At 47.8% G+C, this 14,162-nt stretch overlaps 1 protein-coding gene across 1 annotated transcript in view; it reads right to left on the bottom strand.

The window, feature by feature from the left end:
- Positions 1 to 14,162, bottom strand: part of AFDN (afadin, adherens junction formation factor) — a 139,040-nt gene that overhangs the window by 78,414 nt on the left and 46,464 nt on the right. Inside the window, 3 exon segments of the mRNA XM_042987541.1 lie at positions 2,113 to 2,280; positions 3,549 to 3,660; positions 10,996 to 11,153. Coding sequence (XP_042843475.1) covers positions 2,113 to 2,280; positions 3,549 to 3,660; positions 10,996 to 11,153 — 438 coding nt within the window.

Raw genomic sequence — 14,162 nt, 5'->3', positions numbered from 1 at the left:
TCAAAAATAAATGAACATTAAAAAAAAATTAAAAAAAACAAAAAACATGAACTTGCAAAAACAGCATGGCCCAGAAAACACAGCATGGCTTCGGCGAGAAAGGCCTCGGCCCGGCTCTCGTCTACCCGGGGGACCGACCGTGTGGCCGATGTGAATCACAGGCTCTTGTGGAACAAGGGCGAGGGAGGCGACCTGGCGGAGAGCCCGAGGCACTGGGGAAGGAGGTCAGACCACAGGGAGGCACCTGAGGGCGGGGACGGCTCTGGTACCTCGCCCTCCCCGGAGCAGAAGCTCCACCGTCAAGGTGGGTAAAGGCAGCAGGGCGCCAGCAAGGAGGGACACATGCGACCGAGAACCCCACGCACGGTGCGCCAACATCTAGAGAAAGGTTTCTCTGCAGGGTCTGTTCTCGTCCCACACACGTGCCTACAAAACTCCTTTGTGTTTAACAGGGTGACTACAAACATGAAATGAGCAGGGAAAATAGCAGTTCTCACTAGAATGTCAGTGGTCCAGGTCTCGGCAGGTCTCATCTGTCTTGCTGTGGCTGTACCTCGGAGGCCCCGACCAGGGAGGGCCTGACACGTGGTAAGCATCAATAGATACTTGTGAGACAGATGCACGGATGAATGCTCGCCCCGGCTCTGCTCCCCACGCAAACCCCCTTCCCACTGTCCTCTGAAAATTACCCCATGTCAGCTCTTTATCAGGTCCCTCCAGACAGACACTCCTGAATCCTCAAAAATTTAGGTTTGGAGAAAACCATTAGCTTCTAGCATGCAATGCAAACTTTCAAAAAGCAGACCCAATGATCCTAGAAACTTCTAAGTTCCGACACACCGGCTGGCCCTCAGATGCCGTCACTGCCTCAGATGGCCACCGTGTGCACACGCCCTCCGGTCGCACAGCAATACCGGGCCAGGGCTCCAAACCACAGCGACAAGTTTAAATGAACTTTTCGGTCAGAGAACCGAGGGACAAAGCAACACTGACACATTCCTCACAAACAGCTCCCCGATTCTGATAATTCCTCAAACGTAACAAGTATAAAAACTACCACTTACAGCACACCGCCACCGATCATAAGTTACAGGGCATCGGCCCAAACCCTACTTTCCCGCGTCCACAGAGCCTGCCCGTGCCACCGGGTGCGGGACCACGTCTCGTAAACACCAACGCTCGAGAACCCAGGAAGAGAAGGACAGAATTCCTGTCTGAGCAACTCCAGACGACCTACATATAGTCACTTGGGTTTGCAGCTTCTTCTGTAATTACTAATTGAGCTGTATCGGAAAGCAGTCCTGGGCACGAGAGCGCAATCTCTGTTCTTCAAAGCATTTCAGAATACGGGGGGACACTCCACCATTTTAAGCCAATGAATAAAAAAGGATATAGTTGAGCTGAACGACCAAGAGGTCATGTGTGTATTTATATACATCACATACACACACATTTCACTCTACATCCAGGTGTGTGCACAAAACACCTCTGTAAGGACGTTCATAGAGTTCTTTGCCTCTAAGGCTACTTTAGAACAGCTTTAGAGAAAAGCTCTAAAAAGAAACCGAGCACTAACATGAAAAGAAACCCAGTCTGTTAGGATTCTAAAACCAAATATCCTTCCTCTTCTAGGTGGATTACTGTTCTGGTCAACTTAAAGGTACTCTTTCTCACACTGCTCACACATTCAACAGGACACTTACCCCACGTGTACCTGCTTGAATTAAATTTGCCCAAAGAGTACATTCCAGTTTGTCATTTTTAGGAGACTAAGTATTTTATAAGGTTATTTTGGGGAAAACATTTTTTAAAGACGTGTATCATTTGTCCTTAAACACCTCATACTCACGGTTTTAAATTTTGTTTTTCAATATTCATTTTTATCCATGTGAACTTTATTTTTATGCATAAACATACATGTCCCATATAACCTCAAGGTTCTGGGTTGTTTGTTTTGTTATTTTTTTTTTAAATGTCATCTTATGAGAGTAACTTTTTAAAAAATAAACGGTCTAAAAAAGGTTTTCAGCCAACTGAAAGAGTACTTAAACACAATTCCTTACAGGTAAAACATTTAAAGCTGAAACAACGTGCACCGATCATCCTTCTCACCTGGGCTGAGCTCCACCAGGTAGGGCAACTTCTCGGGCGGAAGTGCTGAGCCGTAGCCGGAACCCTCGGCTCTCTCTTTCCCTTTCACCAGCTTCCCGTCGACATGTTTCTTCGTTTTCTTCGGGACGTAGTCTGGCGGCCTCCTCTTCAACTGAAAGACTAAAACCCCTAGAACAGAATGTTGTAAATCATCAACCAGACTCAAACAGGCGAGGATGGCTGAGTGACTGATGGCCAACTCCCCTAAGATTTATCAGGAAAATATAACTTAATAACACCTTTCAAGGAATGATCGAGTGAAGGTTTACTCAATTTATACTTCTACTCAGTGGAGGAAATATTAGTCACTCGTACTCTGAAAAACTCTGGTAGCCATGTGCAAAGATTATTTTTTTAATTTTCAATGTTATTTTTGAGAGAGCGGGCGAGCAAGCGAGCACGATGAGCAGGGGAGGGGCAGAGAGAGAGGGAGACACAGAGTCCGAAGCAGGCTCCAGGCTCCGAGCTGTCCGCACAGAGCCCGACGTGGGGCTCGAACCCACAAACCAGGAGATCATGACCTGAGTTGCAGTCAACACTTAACCAACTGAGCCACCCAGGCGCCCCTGCAAAGATTATTTTAAATCAATGACTACCCAAGCATATTACGTGCTTGAAAAATACCAGAGCATCAGTTTAAGAATAAATGAATGCTTATATCGGTAACTAACCCTATGATCAGTTTACACACACACACACACACACACACCACCACACATACACAAATACATACACACAAAAATGTTTTTTAGTTGATCTGATTTTTAACTGAATTCACTCAGAATTCAAAGCAATCTGACTTTATAATACAGTTCACTTTTAAACAGTCTAGAGAAAGCACTAAGCACAAGTGTACTTTTTAAACTACCAACGTACATTCAAGCACTGATAGGATGAACTGGCAATAAATCTTTATGTCTTTATTACACAAAGGTCCTCCACTGAACGACAGTCAGCTTATCACGTGAAACTGAGAGCAAAATGAGATTTCATCAAAACATAGCTTTCAACCTTCCTGCTCTGAAACAATCAGCAGAAACCGAACAGTGAAAAGTCTGGTTTATTATCTGAAATGACCGAATTGCTGGCAATCTTCGGGGCTGCAGGTTACAGTCCCCCCTGTAATCAATCCGCCCACCTGGTCAGCACAGACAGGACTCCGGCTCCTCCTACCACAGCGTGACAGCCCGCTCCGGGCCCACACCCCCGCTGCACGTGGGCTGAGTGTGGCCCTCAGGACAAGGGACCAGAGGAGCCATTCAGCAGGTCTGGGGAGGAGGGCACAGACAGCCACGCCCGCTCTCCTGCACCCCTGACAGTGTCACGCGGCTGACACCCCAGGCAGAGGTTTAATGTAGCATATAAACGATTCTGTAACGAATAAAATTACCCTTTACCTCGGTCAGTTGGCCACTCCCTGAAGATCTGTAAAGGACACTCGTCATCGTCGAGGATCGTTTCTTTAGCACCGTTTTCATCCGAATGCTGGGCTCCAGGAGGCAGCATAACCTGAAAGGAACAAATAATTAACTGTGACGACACCAGGATTCAGAAAAAAGAACTTCCTGTAAATAAAAGCCACAACAGAATTAAGCGGACCAAACCCCCAGTCCTCAAACCACCAACAATGGTGGAGGAGCCTGCTGGCTGTGCCGCGTCTACTCACTTGCCTCTCCGGCCCCCCAAAAAACTAGCTGAGTGATTCTTTTGTTTTGTTTTGTTTTTTTTAAACAAACTCTTATGGAAGGACTGTACGTACTGGTCAGATTGTGAGCAATTTCCTCAGGAGAGATCACTCTACTGTAGCTCAATCCCCCTGGTCCCTAACCCACTTGCGCACTCTCCGGTAACCATTTTTACAAAATAGTTTCATCTAAGGTGGGATCTCTCAGGATAGCCGTCACATAACAAAACAGAACAGCTTTCTCTTTTTTGTAGATAATAGCTTTATGATTAAATTTAATCAGGTCATTTAGATATACTACAGGGTTATTCACGCAACAGATGTTTTTAAGTGTCTGGTTTAAAATGCTGCATTCACGACGCTCTTAAAATTCATCATGCCATAATACTTATTACTTTATGTTTTCATGGTAGTCAAACAGTTCTCTGAATAACCTGGGAAAGCCCCAATAATCCAGAACAAAAATGAAGGGGACGGAGGCCCAGGGACCTCATGCACCTGCTGGATCGGCCCACCCTTCATTCAATTTGAAATACTAACACGTCACAACCCGACTACGGAAAGTAAAATATGAGAAGCCAAGCCAGTGGCATCGGAACATTATTTTCAACGTCCAGTACTGCAACAGAGTTCTGTTCACAGGCCCTACCACCTAGATACGGCCTCACACTCACACACCAGATGGAGGAGACTCTTGGGCAGAAGCCTACAACATCTCCACACTGCTTCAGATTACCTTAAAAAGACAAATGCATTACAACACACCCTCTTGCGAAAGTAATTCATCTTTCCTCGTACTGCTTTGTCCTGAATTTGGTACCTTGGGCTTAGGACACACAGTTCAGGACCTGACCTTCACTCCTCTTTTGCGTCCCGGTCTTTGTCACACACCCTGGTAGATCCGGGCACGTGGAACTACTCCGAGCTCTCAGAGCAGGCCATGGATTCCATACTTCCCCGATTTCTTGGGCCTGAAGGCCGGTGACCCACTGGCCATGTCTGGCTCAACTACAGCTCTTCCAGGAGGCCTTCCCTGATTGCTCTCATTTCAGCACTCCATGTTTCTCTTCTCATTCTTGGCTTCTCTGTAGGTTCCTTTAAAGACAGCTGTTGTTTTTGTAACCTAGCAGGGTGTCCAACAAGAGGAACTTAAATGTTTGTAGAATAATTGAACAGCCAGAGCAACGATGAGCGTGGAAGAGCTACGTACCACGAAGCGAGCAAGATGGCAAAAGCCAAGAAAGAAAACAGGACGAAACCGGCAATCACCTCCGTGCTGCCTACGAAGCAGAATTTGCAAGGACGTGATAGAACAGAAAACCCAAAGCAGGAGACCCTCAAAAGAGACTCAAGTGACCTCAAAGAGGCCCGTCACCACAAGCCCAAAGCAGGCTCTTACAACCTCATGACCCCGACTAAGGTGCCCTTACGCTTCTGAAGTTCATCCGTAAAAGTACAGCAGAAATGAAGGAAAGGGAAAAGATGATAAAGTTCATCACCGTGTATTATATCGAACGCACCTTTACGCGGAACTGAGTATGATTTAATGGTCCACGGTCCCCTGGCGGACACTTAAGCGATCCCAAGTACGGAGCACAAGGTCAGGCCCCGGTAACCGAGTCCTGCCCCGGGTGACCACAGAGTAGCAGGGGCAGGACTCGTACACTACCGATTTACTGACTTTATTCTGACCAGGAACACCGTTTATAGCCGCTGCTGACCCCAAGCGTAAGGAGCGCGTATCCAAATCCACCCTTATCCGTGGGCCCAATCAGGTGCTTCCCGTGGGTACAGCAGTTCCCACCACGCGCTCAACGGAAGGCAAGGGTCCCCAGGGCCCAACTACCGCAGGGCCTCCTCTACTTCAGACGTCACCGCCAGGAGAAAATGCACCAGAACGTCCTGGACCTTCAGGATTTTCCCTCCAGAGGGAAGACACAATTACCTTGGTTACCTGCCCTTCCGACCTGACCCGAGGCACAAACCCCTCCCCAAAGTATGGTGCAATTTCAGGTCACGATACAGTTTCTCTATCTATGAACGCTAATAGCCAGAAACCCAGTATAAAATATACTTTTGCACATCTGGAAGCACGGTTTCCCCTCGCAACTCACCAATCCTAGTTCTTACTCTTCCCTAGTAAGACCAAAGAAACGAAAGAGCACATCAACACCAAACGCTCGTGGTCACCTACCTTCCCCACCCCACGGAGACACGAGCTTTGTGGCGCTTCGTCCCCATTCCCAATCATGCAGGATCACTGTGAAAAAGCGAAATACAGAAAAGCCCAAGGAAGAAACGAACCCCACTGGGAGAGAACTATTTTTACGACCACGCTTTTGGCAATGACCTTCACCCATCTACCTCACGTAAGAGGCTCACATCTGCATCGCACGTGGTATTTCAAAGTCTTCCATTCCCTGCCCTTCCCCTCACGTCGGCGGGTAGTGACCTGGAGCGTACCCTTCCCACGCATCCACCTTGCTCTATGGTCACGGATGCACACACAGGGGTTCACGTTGCTTCATTTTATTTTACGGTAATTGTTTTTCCAAATAAAGGGTGTTTTATAAGATGGGTTTAATTCATCATGTTTCACAGCCACAGGTATTCAACGGTACAGATGGGCATCCCTTCAGTGATGGGTGCGGAGTTTGCTTCTTACTACCTGCTGTAACACACGGGAATGAGAACAAGCCCTCACAGAAACACACTCGGGAATTCACTAGCCCCTTGTTTTAGATAGACCGTAACACTTCTCACCTTATTTATAAACACCATTCTCAATCTCAAACGCTACGTCCACTCTGAAGCGGGTGCTCTGTAGGATGACTGCACAGATGCCCTCCAGACCCTCCTTCGCCACCACTGCTGGGATGACCTCCTGTGCCGGACTCTATTCTGGGAGCCTGGCTGGATCTTTCCCTTTCTTGGCCCACTCCGCCCATCTTGCCGGAGAATACCCTGCGGTACCTTTTTGAGAAAGGCTGAATGGGTGGTAAGTTTGGCCTTACGGGTTTTGAAAGGTCTTCGTTCCATGTACCTACCATTTAACAATCTGGACTGGAAACCATTCCACTCTGAATTAGAAAGCTACATGTATTCCAGACTCCGTGACCACTACTGAAATGACTGGCAGCAATCTTGCCCCCCAATCCTTTATGTGAGACTTGAATCTTTCTCCTTGGAATCCTTGCTTTCTTTTCTCTAGTTTTCTACAATTTCAAAATAGTATGCCCTGGTTTGGATCTTTTTCAGTAACTGTACCATTATTCAGTGGGCCTTTTCAAACCAGCAACTCAAACCCTCCTGTTCTGGGAGATATTCTAGTACATTTCTTTGGTAACTTCTCTCTCTCCCCATGTCCTCTTGCTTTCTCTATCTGACCCTCCTTTAGGTAAGTGTTAGGTATTCTACTGCGGATCTAACTCTCTGATCTTTTCGTTTTGTTCTACACTTGGCATGTTTCCTTACCTTTATCTTTCACCCCTTTTATTGATACTTTTCTCCTATCCCTTATTTACTTACATTTATAAACTTCTAAGGTCTGAGTGTCCCTTCTTACAGGACTTATTTGGTCTTATTCCACAGATACACGGTCTTCCTTATTGTCCGAGTCTCTCGGTCTTTGAACACTTCCGTCTGCTTTCTGTCTTATCTCATCTGTGTTCTTTTGCCTGTTTGGGTTGGTCTTTCGTCTCAAAGGTGTTTCAGTGTCTGTTGAACCTTGGCCGTCCGTTCATGTTCAACAGTGAGTCACGAGAGACCTCAAGGTGAGGGCCGTACATACGTATGTATGCACGAGGATTCCTGCCAGGAGGCCTGAGGTTACTGGACCAGCGCTTCCACAGGTCAGTTTGCATACACATCCTTCTCACGTGGCCAGAGAGTGCCTTCTGGGAGAAGTCCTTAAATCTTCTGGCCGTCAGCATCCTGGGCAGAGGCTTCCGCTCCACCCTCCCGCTTTCAGTCAAGGCCCTTGCTGTGCCCTGTGTGCCCGTTACCCCCAAACATAAGGCCTCCTCCCCATCAGGTCGACCACAGCCTTCACACGGAGACAAGAGACGGCAGTTGGAATGGGAAGGAAATCTGGTGGAGTCCACTGCTTCTGGAAACCTTCAACCCAATATGATTTAGCTCCGCTTTCAATGTGGACTCGGGAAGTGCTAAAGCAACTCATTCCTGGGTCCGCGTGGGCTCGTGACATGGGCACTAGCAAGCTCCTCCCTGGCGGGTTCTCTCCGTAGGCTTTCTGCGGCCCAATGAGCAGGACACCTGTCACCTGCTTCTTCAGAAATTCACTCACAACCCTATCTTCCGCCATCTCTCCTCTCATTCTCTTCGTTCTTGAGCACTTAGACAAGTTTTTATTTCTTTGTTGTCATTTTAATGGGAAAAAAAATCTGTTCTCTCATCTATTTTCAGCTGACAATTCAACTATATTTATCAAACTACAAAATCTACCAAACCGTTTTTCCAACTGAATATAACTTCTTAGCTTTTCAACAAAATTAAAAGGCATAAAACTCAACAGACTCTTTTACTTAATTCAATCTAGCTAATAAAAGAGGTCTTAGACCTCTACTCCGAGCACTACAAAATACTACTGGGAGCACAGAGATCACACACACAGAGGTGCACTCTGTCCACAGCCTAGAAGACTGGAGACTGAGGACAGGGTGTCCCCTGACTTATCTAGAGTCCATGCAAATCCAGTCACCACTCCAGCAGGTTCTGTGCAGAAATGGACAAGCTGATTCTGAAATTTATTCAGAAACATAAATAATACAGAATAACTGAAGCAATTTTTAAAAGCAAAAACAGGGGCCCCTGGGTGGCTCGGTCTGTTAAATATCCAACTTTGGCTCAGGTCATGATCTGACAGCTCATGGGTTCAAGCCCTGCGTCGGGCTCCGTGCTGACAGCGGGGAGCCTGGAGCTTGCTTCAGATTCTGTGTCTCCCTCTCTCTCTCTGCCCCTCCCCCCCCTCATGCACATGTGCGCGGTCTCTCAAAAATAAATATTAGAAAAAATAAAAGCAAGAACAAAATTGGGACTTATTTACCTGATTTTAAGACTTATTATCAATCTAGTTATTGATACAGTGTGGTGTTCACAAAAAAATAAAATACAGATTAACAGACTCCAGAAATAGAACCACACACACATACGGCCAATTGATTTTCAACAAAGACGTTAAAGCACTCAACAGGGAAAAAAAGAAAGTCCTTTTAACAAATGGTGCTGGGTCAACCAATTATCTGCACCGGAAAAAATGAACACCTGCCCTGATCTCACACCAACATATAGACGCTAACTTGAAATGGAACAGAGACCAAAACGTAAAAACTAAAGTACAAAACTTCAGACTGTTTGCAACCTCAAAAGAGGTAAATTCTTACAGAGAACACAAAAATAATAGAAGGCTTAAAAAAAAAAAAAATGTATTCTCTAAAGGGCATCATTAAAAAAATGAAAAGGCAAACCAAGCCACAGACTGGGGAAAAAGATTCACAACACATGTATCCTACAAAGCACTTAACACAGAGCTATCAAGAGGGAAATTAAAACCGTTTGCCACACGGACATCCCATTATACCCTATCAGAAAGGCTGATTCTTTTTTTTTTCTCAAAAGTATTTACTTTTGAGAGACAGAGCATGAGTGGGGCAGGGGCAGGGGCAGAGAGAGAGGGAGACACAGAATCCGAAGCAGGCTCCAGGCTTCAGCCTCCGAGCCATCAGCACAGAGCCCGACGCGGGGCTCGAACCCACGAACCGCGAGATCACGGCCTGAGCCGAAGTCGGACGCCCGACCGACAGAGCCCCCCCGGGCGCCCCAGAATGGCCGATTCTTAAAATAATTGACAGTATCAAACACAAATGAGGAAGTAAAGCAACCACAACGTGATTTAATTGCTTTGGAAAACAGTTTCAAAGTTTCCTAAAAAGTTACACATACACCTGCCACCCAGCATTTACTTAAGAAACCAGGTCTGTGAGGACACCTGCACACACATGCTCAGAGCAGCCTGACCGTAACCGCCCAAACCCCAACACCGGGAACAACCCAAATGCCCGTCAGCAGGTAAGCGGGTGAAAGCACCGCAAACCATCCATATAGCGAAATACTGCTCAGCAACCGGAAGGAAGCCAGTGTAGACACGCCAAGCACGCGGCCGACCCCGAGCTCCCGGCGCCGAGTGGAGGAAAGCAGGAAGACCGCTGGCTACACGACGCCATTTATGTGCAGTTCTAGTCCACGAAACCAAGCGCCAGAGAGCACTACCTGGGATGGAGACGGGGTAAGGGACTTTCGAAGGTGGGGGGGTGTTCCTGGGGTGGGGGTCGGTACTGGGGACACCGCAGACTTCAAATACGCACGGTTACTGCCTCTACTTACTCCCCGGTCATCTTGTGCGGCGGGGGCACTATGGCAAGTCATACATCACGGTTTCGTAATCAACTGCTAAGATGGGGAAAGGAAGGGATTTATTTCTTCTAAAACTCCACTGCCAGGAGGAGATTTTGCCAGAGAAATCCCGGTAATGAAGAAGTCAGCATTTCCTCGTGACTGACTTAAGGGTTAAGAACTTTCCAAGGAGTCCGCCTCAGGAGAGAAAGCCTGCTTGATCTCACTTAGTGTCAGCCACTCAGCTGTGAGGAAAAGCATCTCATGGTCTCTGAGTACCAGGGTGAGAGACGCAGGCCTTATCTCCAAGACAGTCTGGCTACTAAACACACCGACCAAACGCTCGTTAGAACAGCAAACTGGAGTCCACTTAAGAGTGGGACTGTCACGAGGTATCTCAGTGAAAACCTTAAGACGACATCATGAAAAACACGAAGTCACCTATGTACACAAAATAAGAACTAAAGATATGTGTATACAAAAGCGTGGGCAGTGGTTATCCTTTGGTATTAGAACTATGGGTGATTTTATCGTCTTCACCTTTTTACACTTTTTCTTATCATAAGAACATGTATTACTTCTGTAACAGAAGGGGGATTTAACACAGGGTTTCCACGTATTACATTTTAAATGATACAGTGCGAAGAAAACCAGCCTACGCTGAACTTCACTCAAAGGCTATCTTGCCACTTGAACGAGAAGTGCCGGCATGTGCAGCACTGGTAAGTTCTGGCTGGGTAGTCACTTACCCGGGCGATGCAGTAATCTTTAGGGTTCTCCTTCTCCAGACCGTATTTCTCTAGAGCCTCGGCCACAGCAAAGTCAGCAGGATCCGTGGTGGACAGCAGGATTGTCTTGTAGGGAATGTTCGGTTTTAAGCTGTCTGCATAAATTCTCAGTGTTCCACCTGAAAAAAAACATTCAGACATCTTTGAGCACCCCTTTATTTTATCCCAGTAACCGAGACAGCTAACGTTTATGATCACTTTAAAAAAGGGCATCTAAGTTCCGGTTGTAATGAATGCAACGATGAAATCTGTGTTCCTAATTCCATACTCCTTTCCTGCTAGGCAACACACGTGAACAGTCACCTGCTGATCCAGTAACACCGTATGCTGACTAGTCCTGTGCGACAGAACGGATCCTGTTCCCTCTTCAAGCCCAAGTAGTTCTTATAACGATGAACCCATTTTCACCATGGTTCAAAGATGAGAAAAGGAAGAAACTCCACGGTGTTCCGACAGTGCTGCCTGTCAACGATTTAGCACACGCGAACTCACACAGAGGCCCGTGTTCCGATGCTGAGGACGCAGCCATGAACAGTCCAGTGTCCTGCCCTTCAAACAGCTTCTACTCTAGGGGTGGGGTGCGGGGGGTGGGGGGAAAGAGCGACAAGAAAACCTAAGATGGCGGCACGCGTTGCGAAAAACACAAGCATGGTGGTAAGAAAGACCGTAACCGAGAGCTTCCTAAGCTCGTGGGACTGTTAAGCCTTCTCGAAGATGGACACCCGCCATGAGCCCTGGATGGCCAGCAGCGGCGGCCTCATGGCCACCTGAGGACCTCTCTGGGCAGGGGGCGAGCAGGTGCTAAGGCCTTCAGCTGGCACAGGTCCGGAAGGCTCACTGGCCAGAGATGCACCCGAGGGAAGGCAGGGAAAACGCAGTCAGGCTGACCGAGGCCAGACCACGTGGGACCTCGCAAACCATGATCGTGAGGATCGTGAGGGTCTGGGTTTTACTCTAGCTGAAGTGGGAGCCACCGGAAGGCCTCAGTTGCACGTGTGCCCGTGCCACGTCGGGAGGCGGGCACAATGCCACCGGTGCTCTCCTAAGCGGCCGGGTTTCCGGCTGAAGCAGAGCCGCAGAGGGGGACGCCGTCCCAGCAGGGAGGCCAGCTGTTAAAGCGCGTGCTCCACTAGCCCAAGGTGCTCCCTTCTGACTTCATCGTGCCCCGCTGCCAAAGGCACATTCGGGGCAATTTATAAGGAAAACACGTACAAGAGAACGAGTAAGAACCATTTTGCAGACACAGGCAACCTGTCCGTACTGTGCCCATCAGACAACCAAGGAGCAAACCAGAACGCCTGTTCTGAAAGCTGATGAGGGGGCCTTGTGCCCTCCCTTAGGAGGCTACCAAAACATGCGAGTGGTCAGACATCTAATTTTTCTGAAAAATGTGGCATCTGCTCGAAGTCTAGACAAGTACTTTGCAACCCCAAGGTACAGACTGCAGAGAATCAAACACTTTTTGTCTGAAAAAACTTAAGGTCGGGGCTTCCCAGAAAACCATTTTCAAGAGTCAGTATGGCTCCTACAGATACACAATTTCGAGCAGCATTTCTTCTAAGGGACACGCCGCGATGAGGCGGCTGGAAAACTCAGGCTCACGTGGCCAAACTTCAGTACTGGATGGGTTACTTTTGGCATCCGTTTACCCATCTACATCTAACTTGGTTTCAGTGTACTGAGTGTTGAGAGGGTCTAATTCAAACAGTTTCCGGTTTATAAGCCTAACACCACGGTGTGTTTGTCACGGAGGCAGGCACCACCCTCCGTGCTGAGGAGGAAGAGTGGAGCAGTCCAGTAAAATGGACTGAAACTCATTTGCATCAATGTACGTTTCGGTCTCTGATGAAGGCAGGACTGGAGACGAGTACACGGAGGCCCGCACCTCTCCAGGACCCCAAGTGCGGGACCCCGGTCACAGTTGGCACTCCCAACACGGGTGGTGAGGACGCCGAGGCGGGAGAATTCCCACACGGTCGCCGACGGTGTCGCAGTAAGAAATCCGTGGCTGTAACTGGTGCTCATGCCCCGTGCCACGCATCAGCTACCTGAGACGCACGGGACGCTTCCGGGCCAGCTCCTCGGAGGACACCACAGAGCGTGCCTGAGTGCTTAACCGTGCTTTACAAAGCCCAGGGGGGAAGCTTCCTACGGGCCGAGTCCGATGGGCCGTGAAGGGAGTTCAGTCATCAGAACCGAGGGGGCAAACTGTCAGGCTGACAAGACAGGGAAGTAATAGACTGAGCGGTCACTCTCGTTACACTCACCCGCACGTGACCACATCCCATGGCTTCTACCGACAGGACAGCTAAACCAGTAACTGTAACAGGTTACAAGAATACATTTTTGTTTTTTTTTAAGTTTATTTTGACAGAGTGTGCACAAGCAGGGGAGAGGAAGAGAAAGAGAGAAAATATCCCCAGCAGGTTCCACACTGTCAGCACAGAACCCCAGGTGGGGCTCGGCCCCACAAACCATGAGATCATGACCTAAGCTGAAATCAAAACTCAGATGTTTAACCAACTAAGCCCCCCCCCCCCCCCCCCCGCCCCGGGCGACTAGTCACATTATATGATCACTTTGCAGTGTATAAGAGGATTGAATCATCACAGTGTATACCTGAAACTAACAATGTTTGTCAATTCTACTTCATTTTATTAATTTATTTTTTTTAAGACAGAGTGCAAGCCAGGCAAAGGGGCAGAGGGAGAGAGAATCTCAAGCAGTCTCCATATTCGGCACTGAGCCCGATGTGCGGCTTGATCCCACAAACCTTGAGATCATGACCTAAGCCAGACGCTTAGCCAATAAGCCACCCGGGTGTCCTGAGAACATAGTTTTCTAAGTCATTTATTAAAGACAAACAAAATAGCTGAACTTAATATATTTGACTGGTTAATATTAACCACAGCTATTTTGCTAACAATATTTAGGTTTTCAGTGTCTCCTGGAAGTCTGGAGAGAAAACTATTCCTTCTACCCCCATCCCTCTAAAGCTCTACTTCTTAGATGTTCTGCTAGTTTTCCTAACTCCTTGGAGACTGTTTTGCTTCGTTTCCTCCTTTCACTGCCCAGTCCTCTTAACAGTGGCCTCAAGTCTTCCCGTTACCTACATACTTTCTACAAAA

The sequence above is a fragment of the Panthera tigris genome, chromosome B2 (assembly GCF_018350195.1).
Source record: "Panthera tigris isolate Pti1 chromosome B2, P.tigris_Pti1_mat1.1, whole genome shotgun sequence".
Taxonomy (NCBI): Eukaryota; Metazoa; Chordata; class Mammalia; order Carnivora; family Felidae; genus Panthera; species Panthera tigris.
This window is presented reverse-complemented; position numbering and strand designations above follow the sequence as displayed.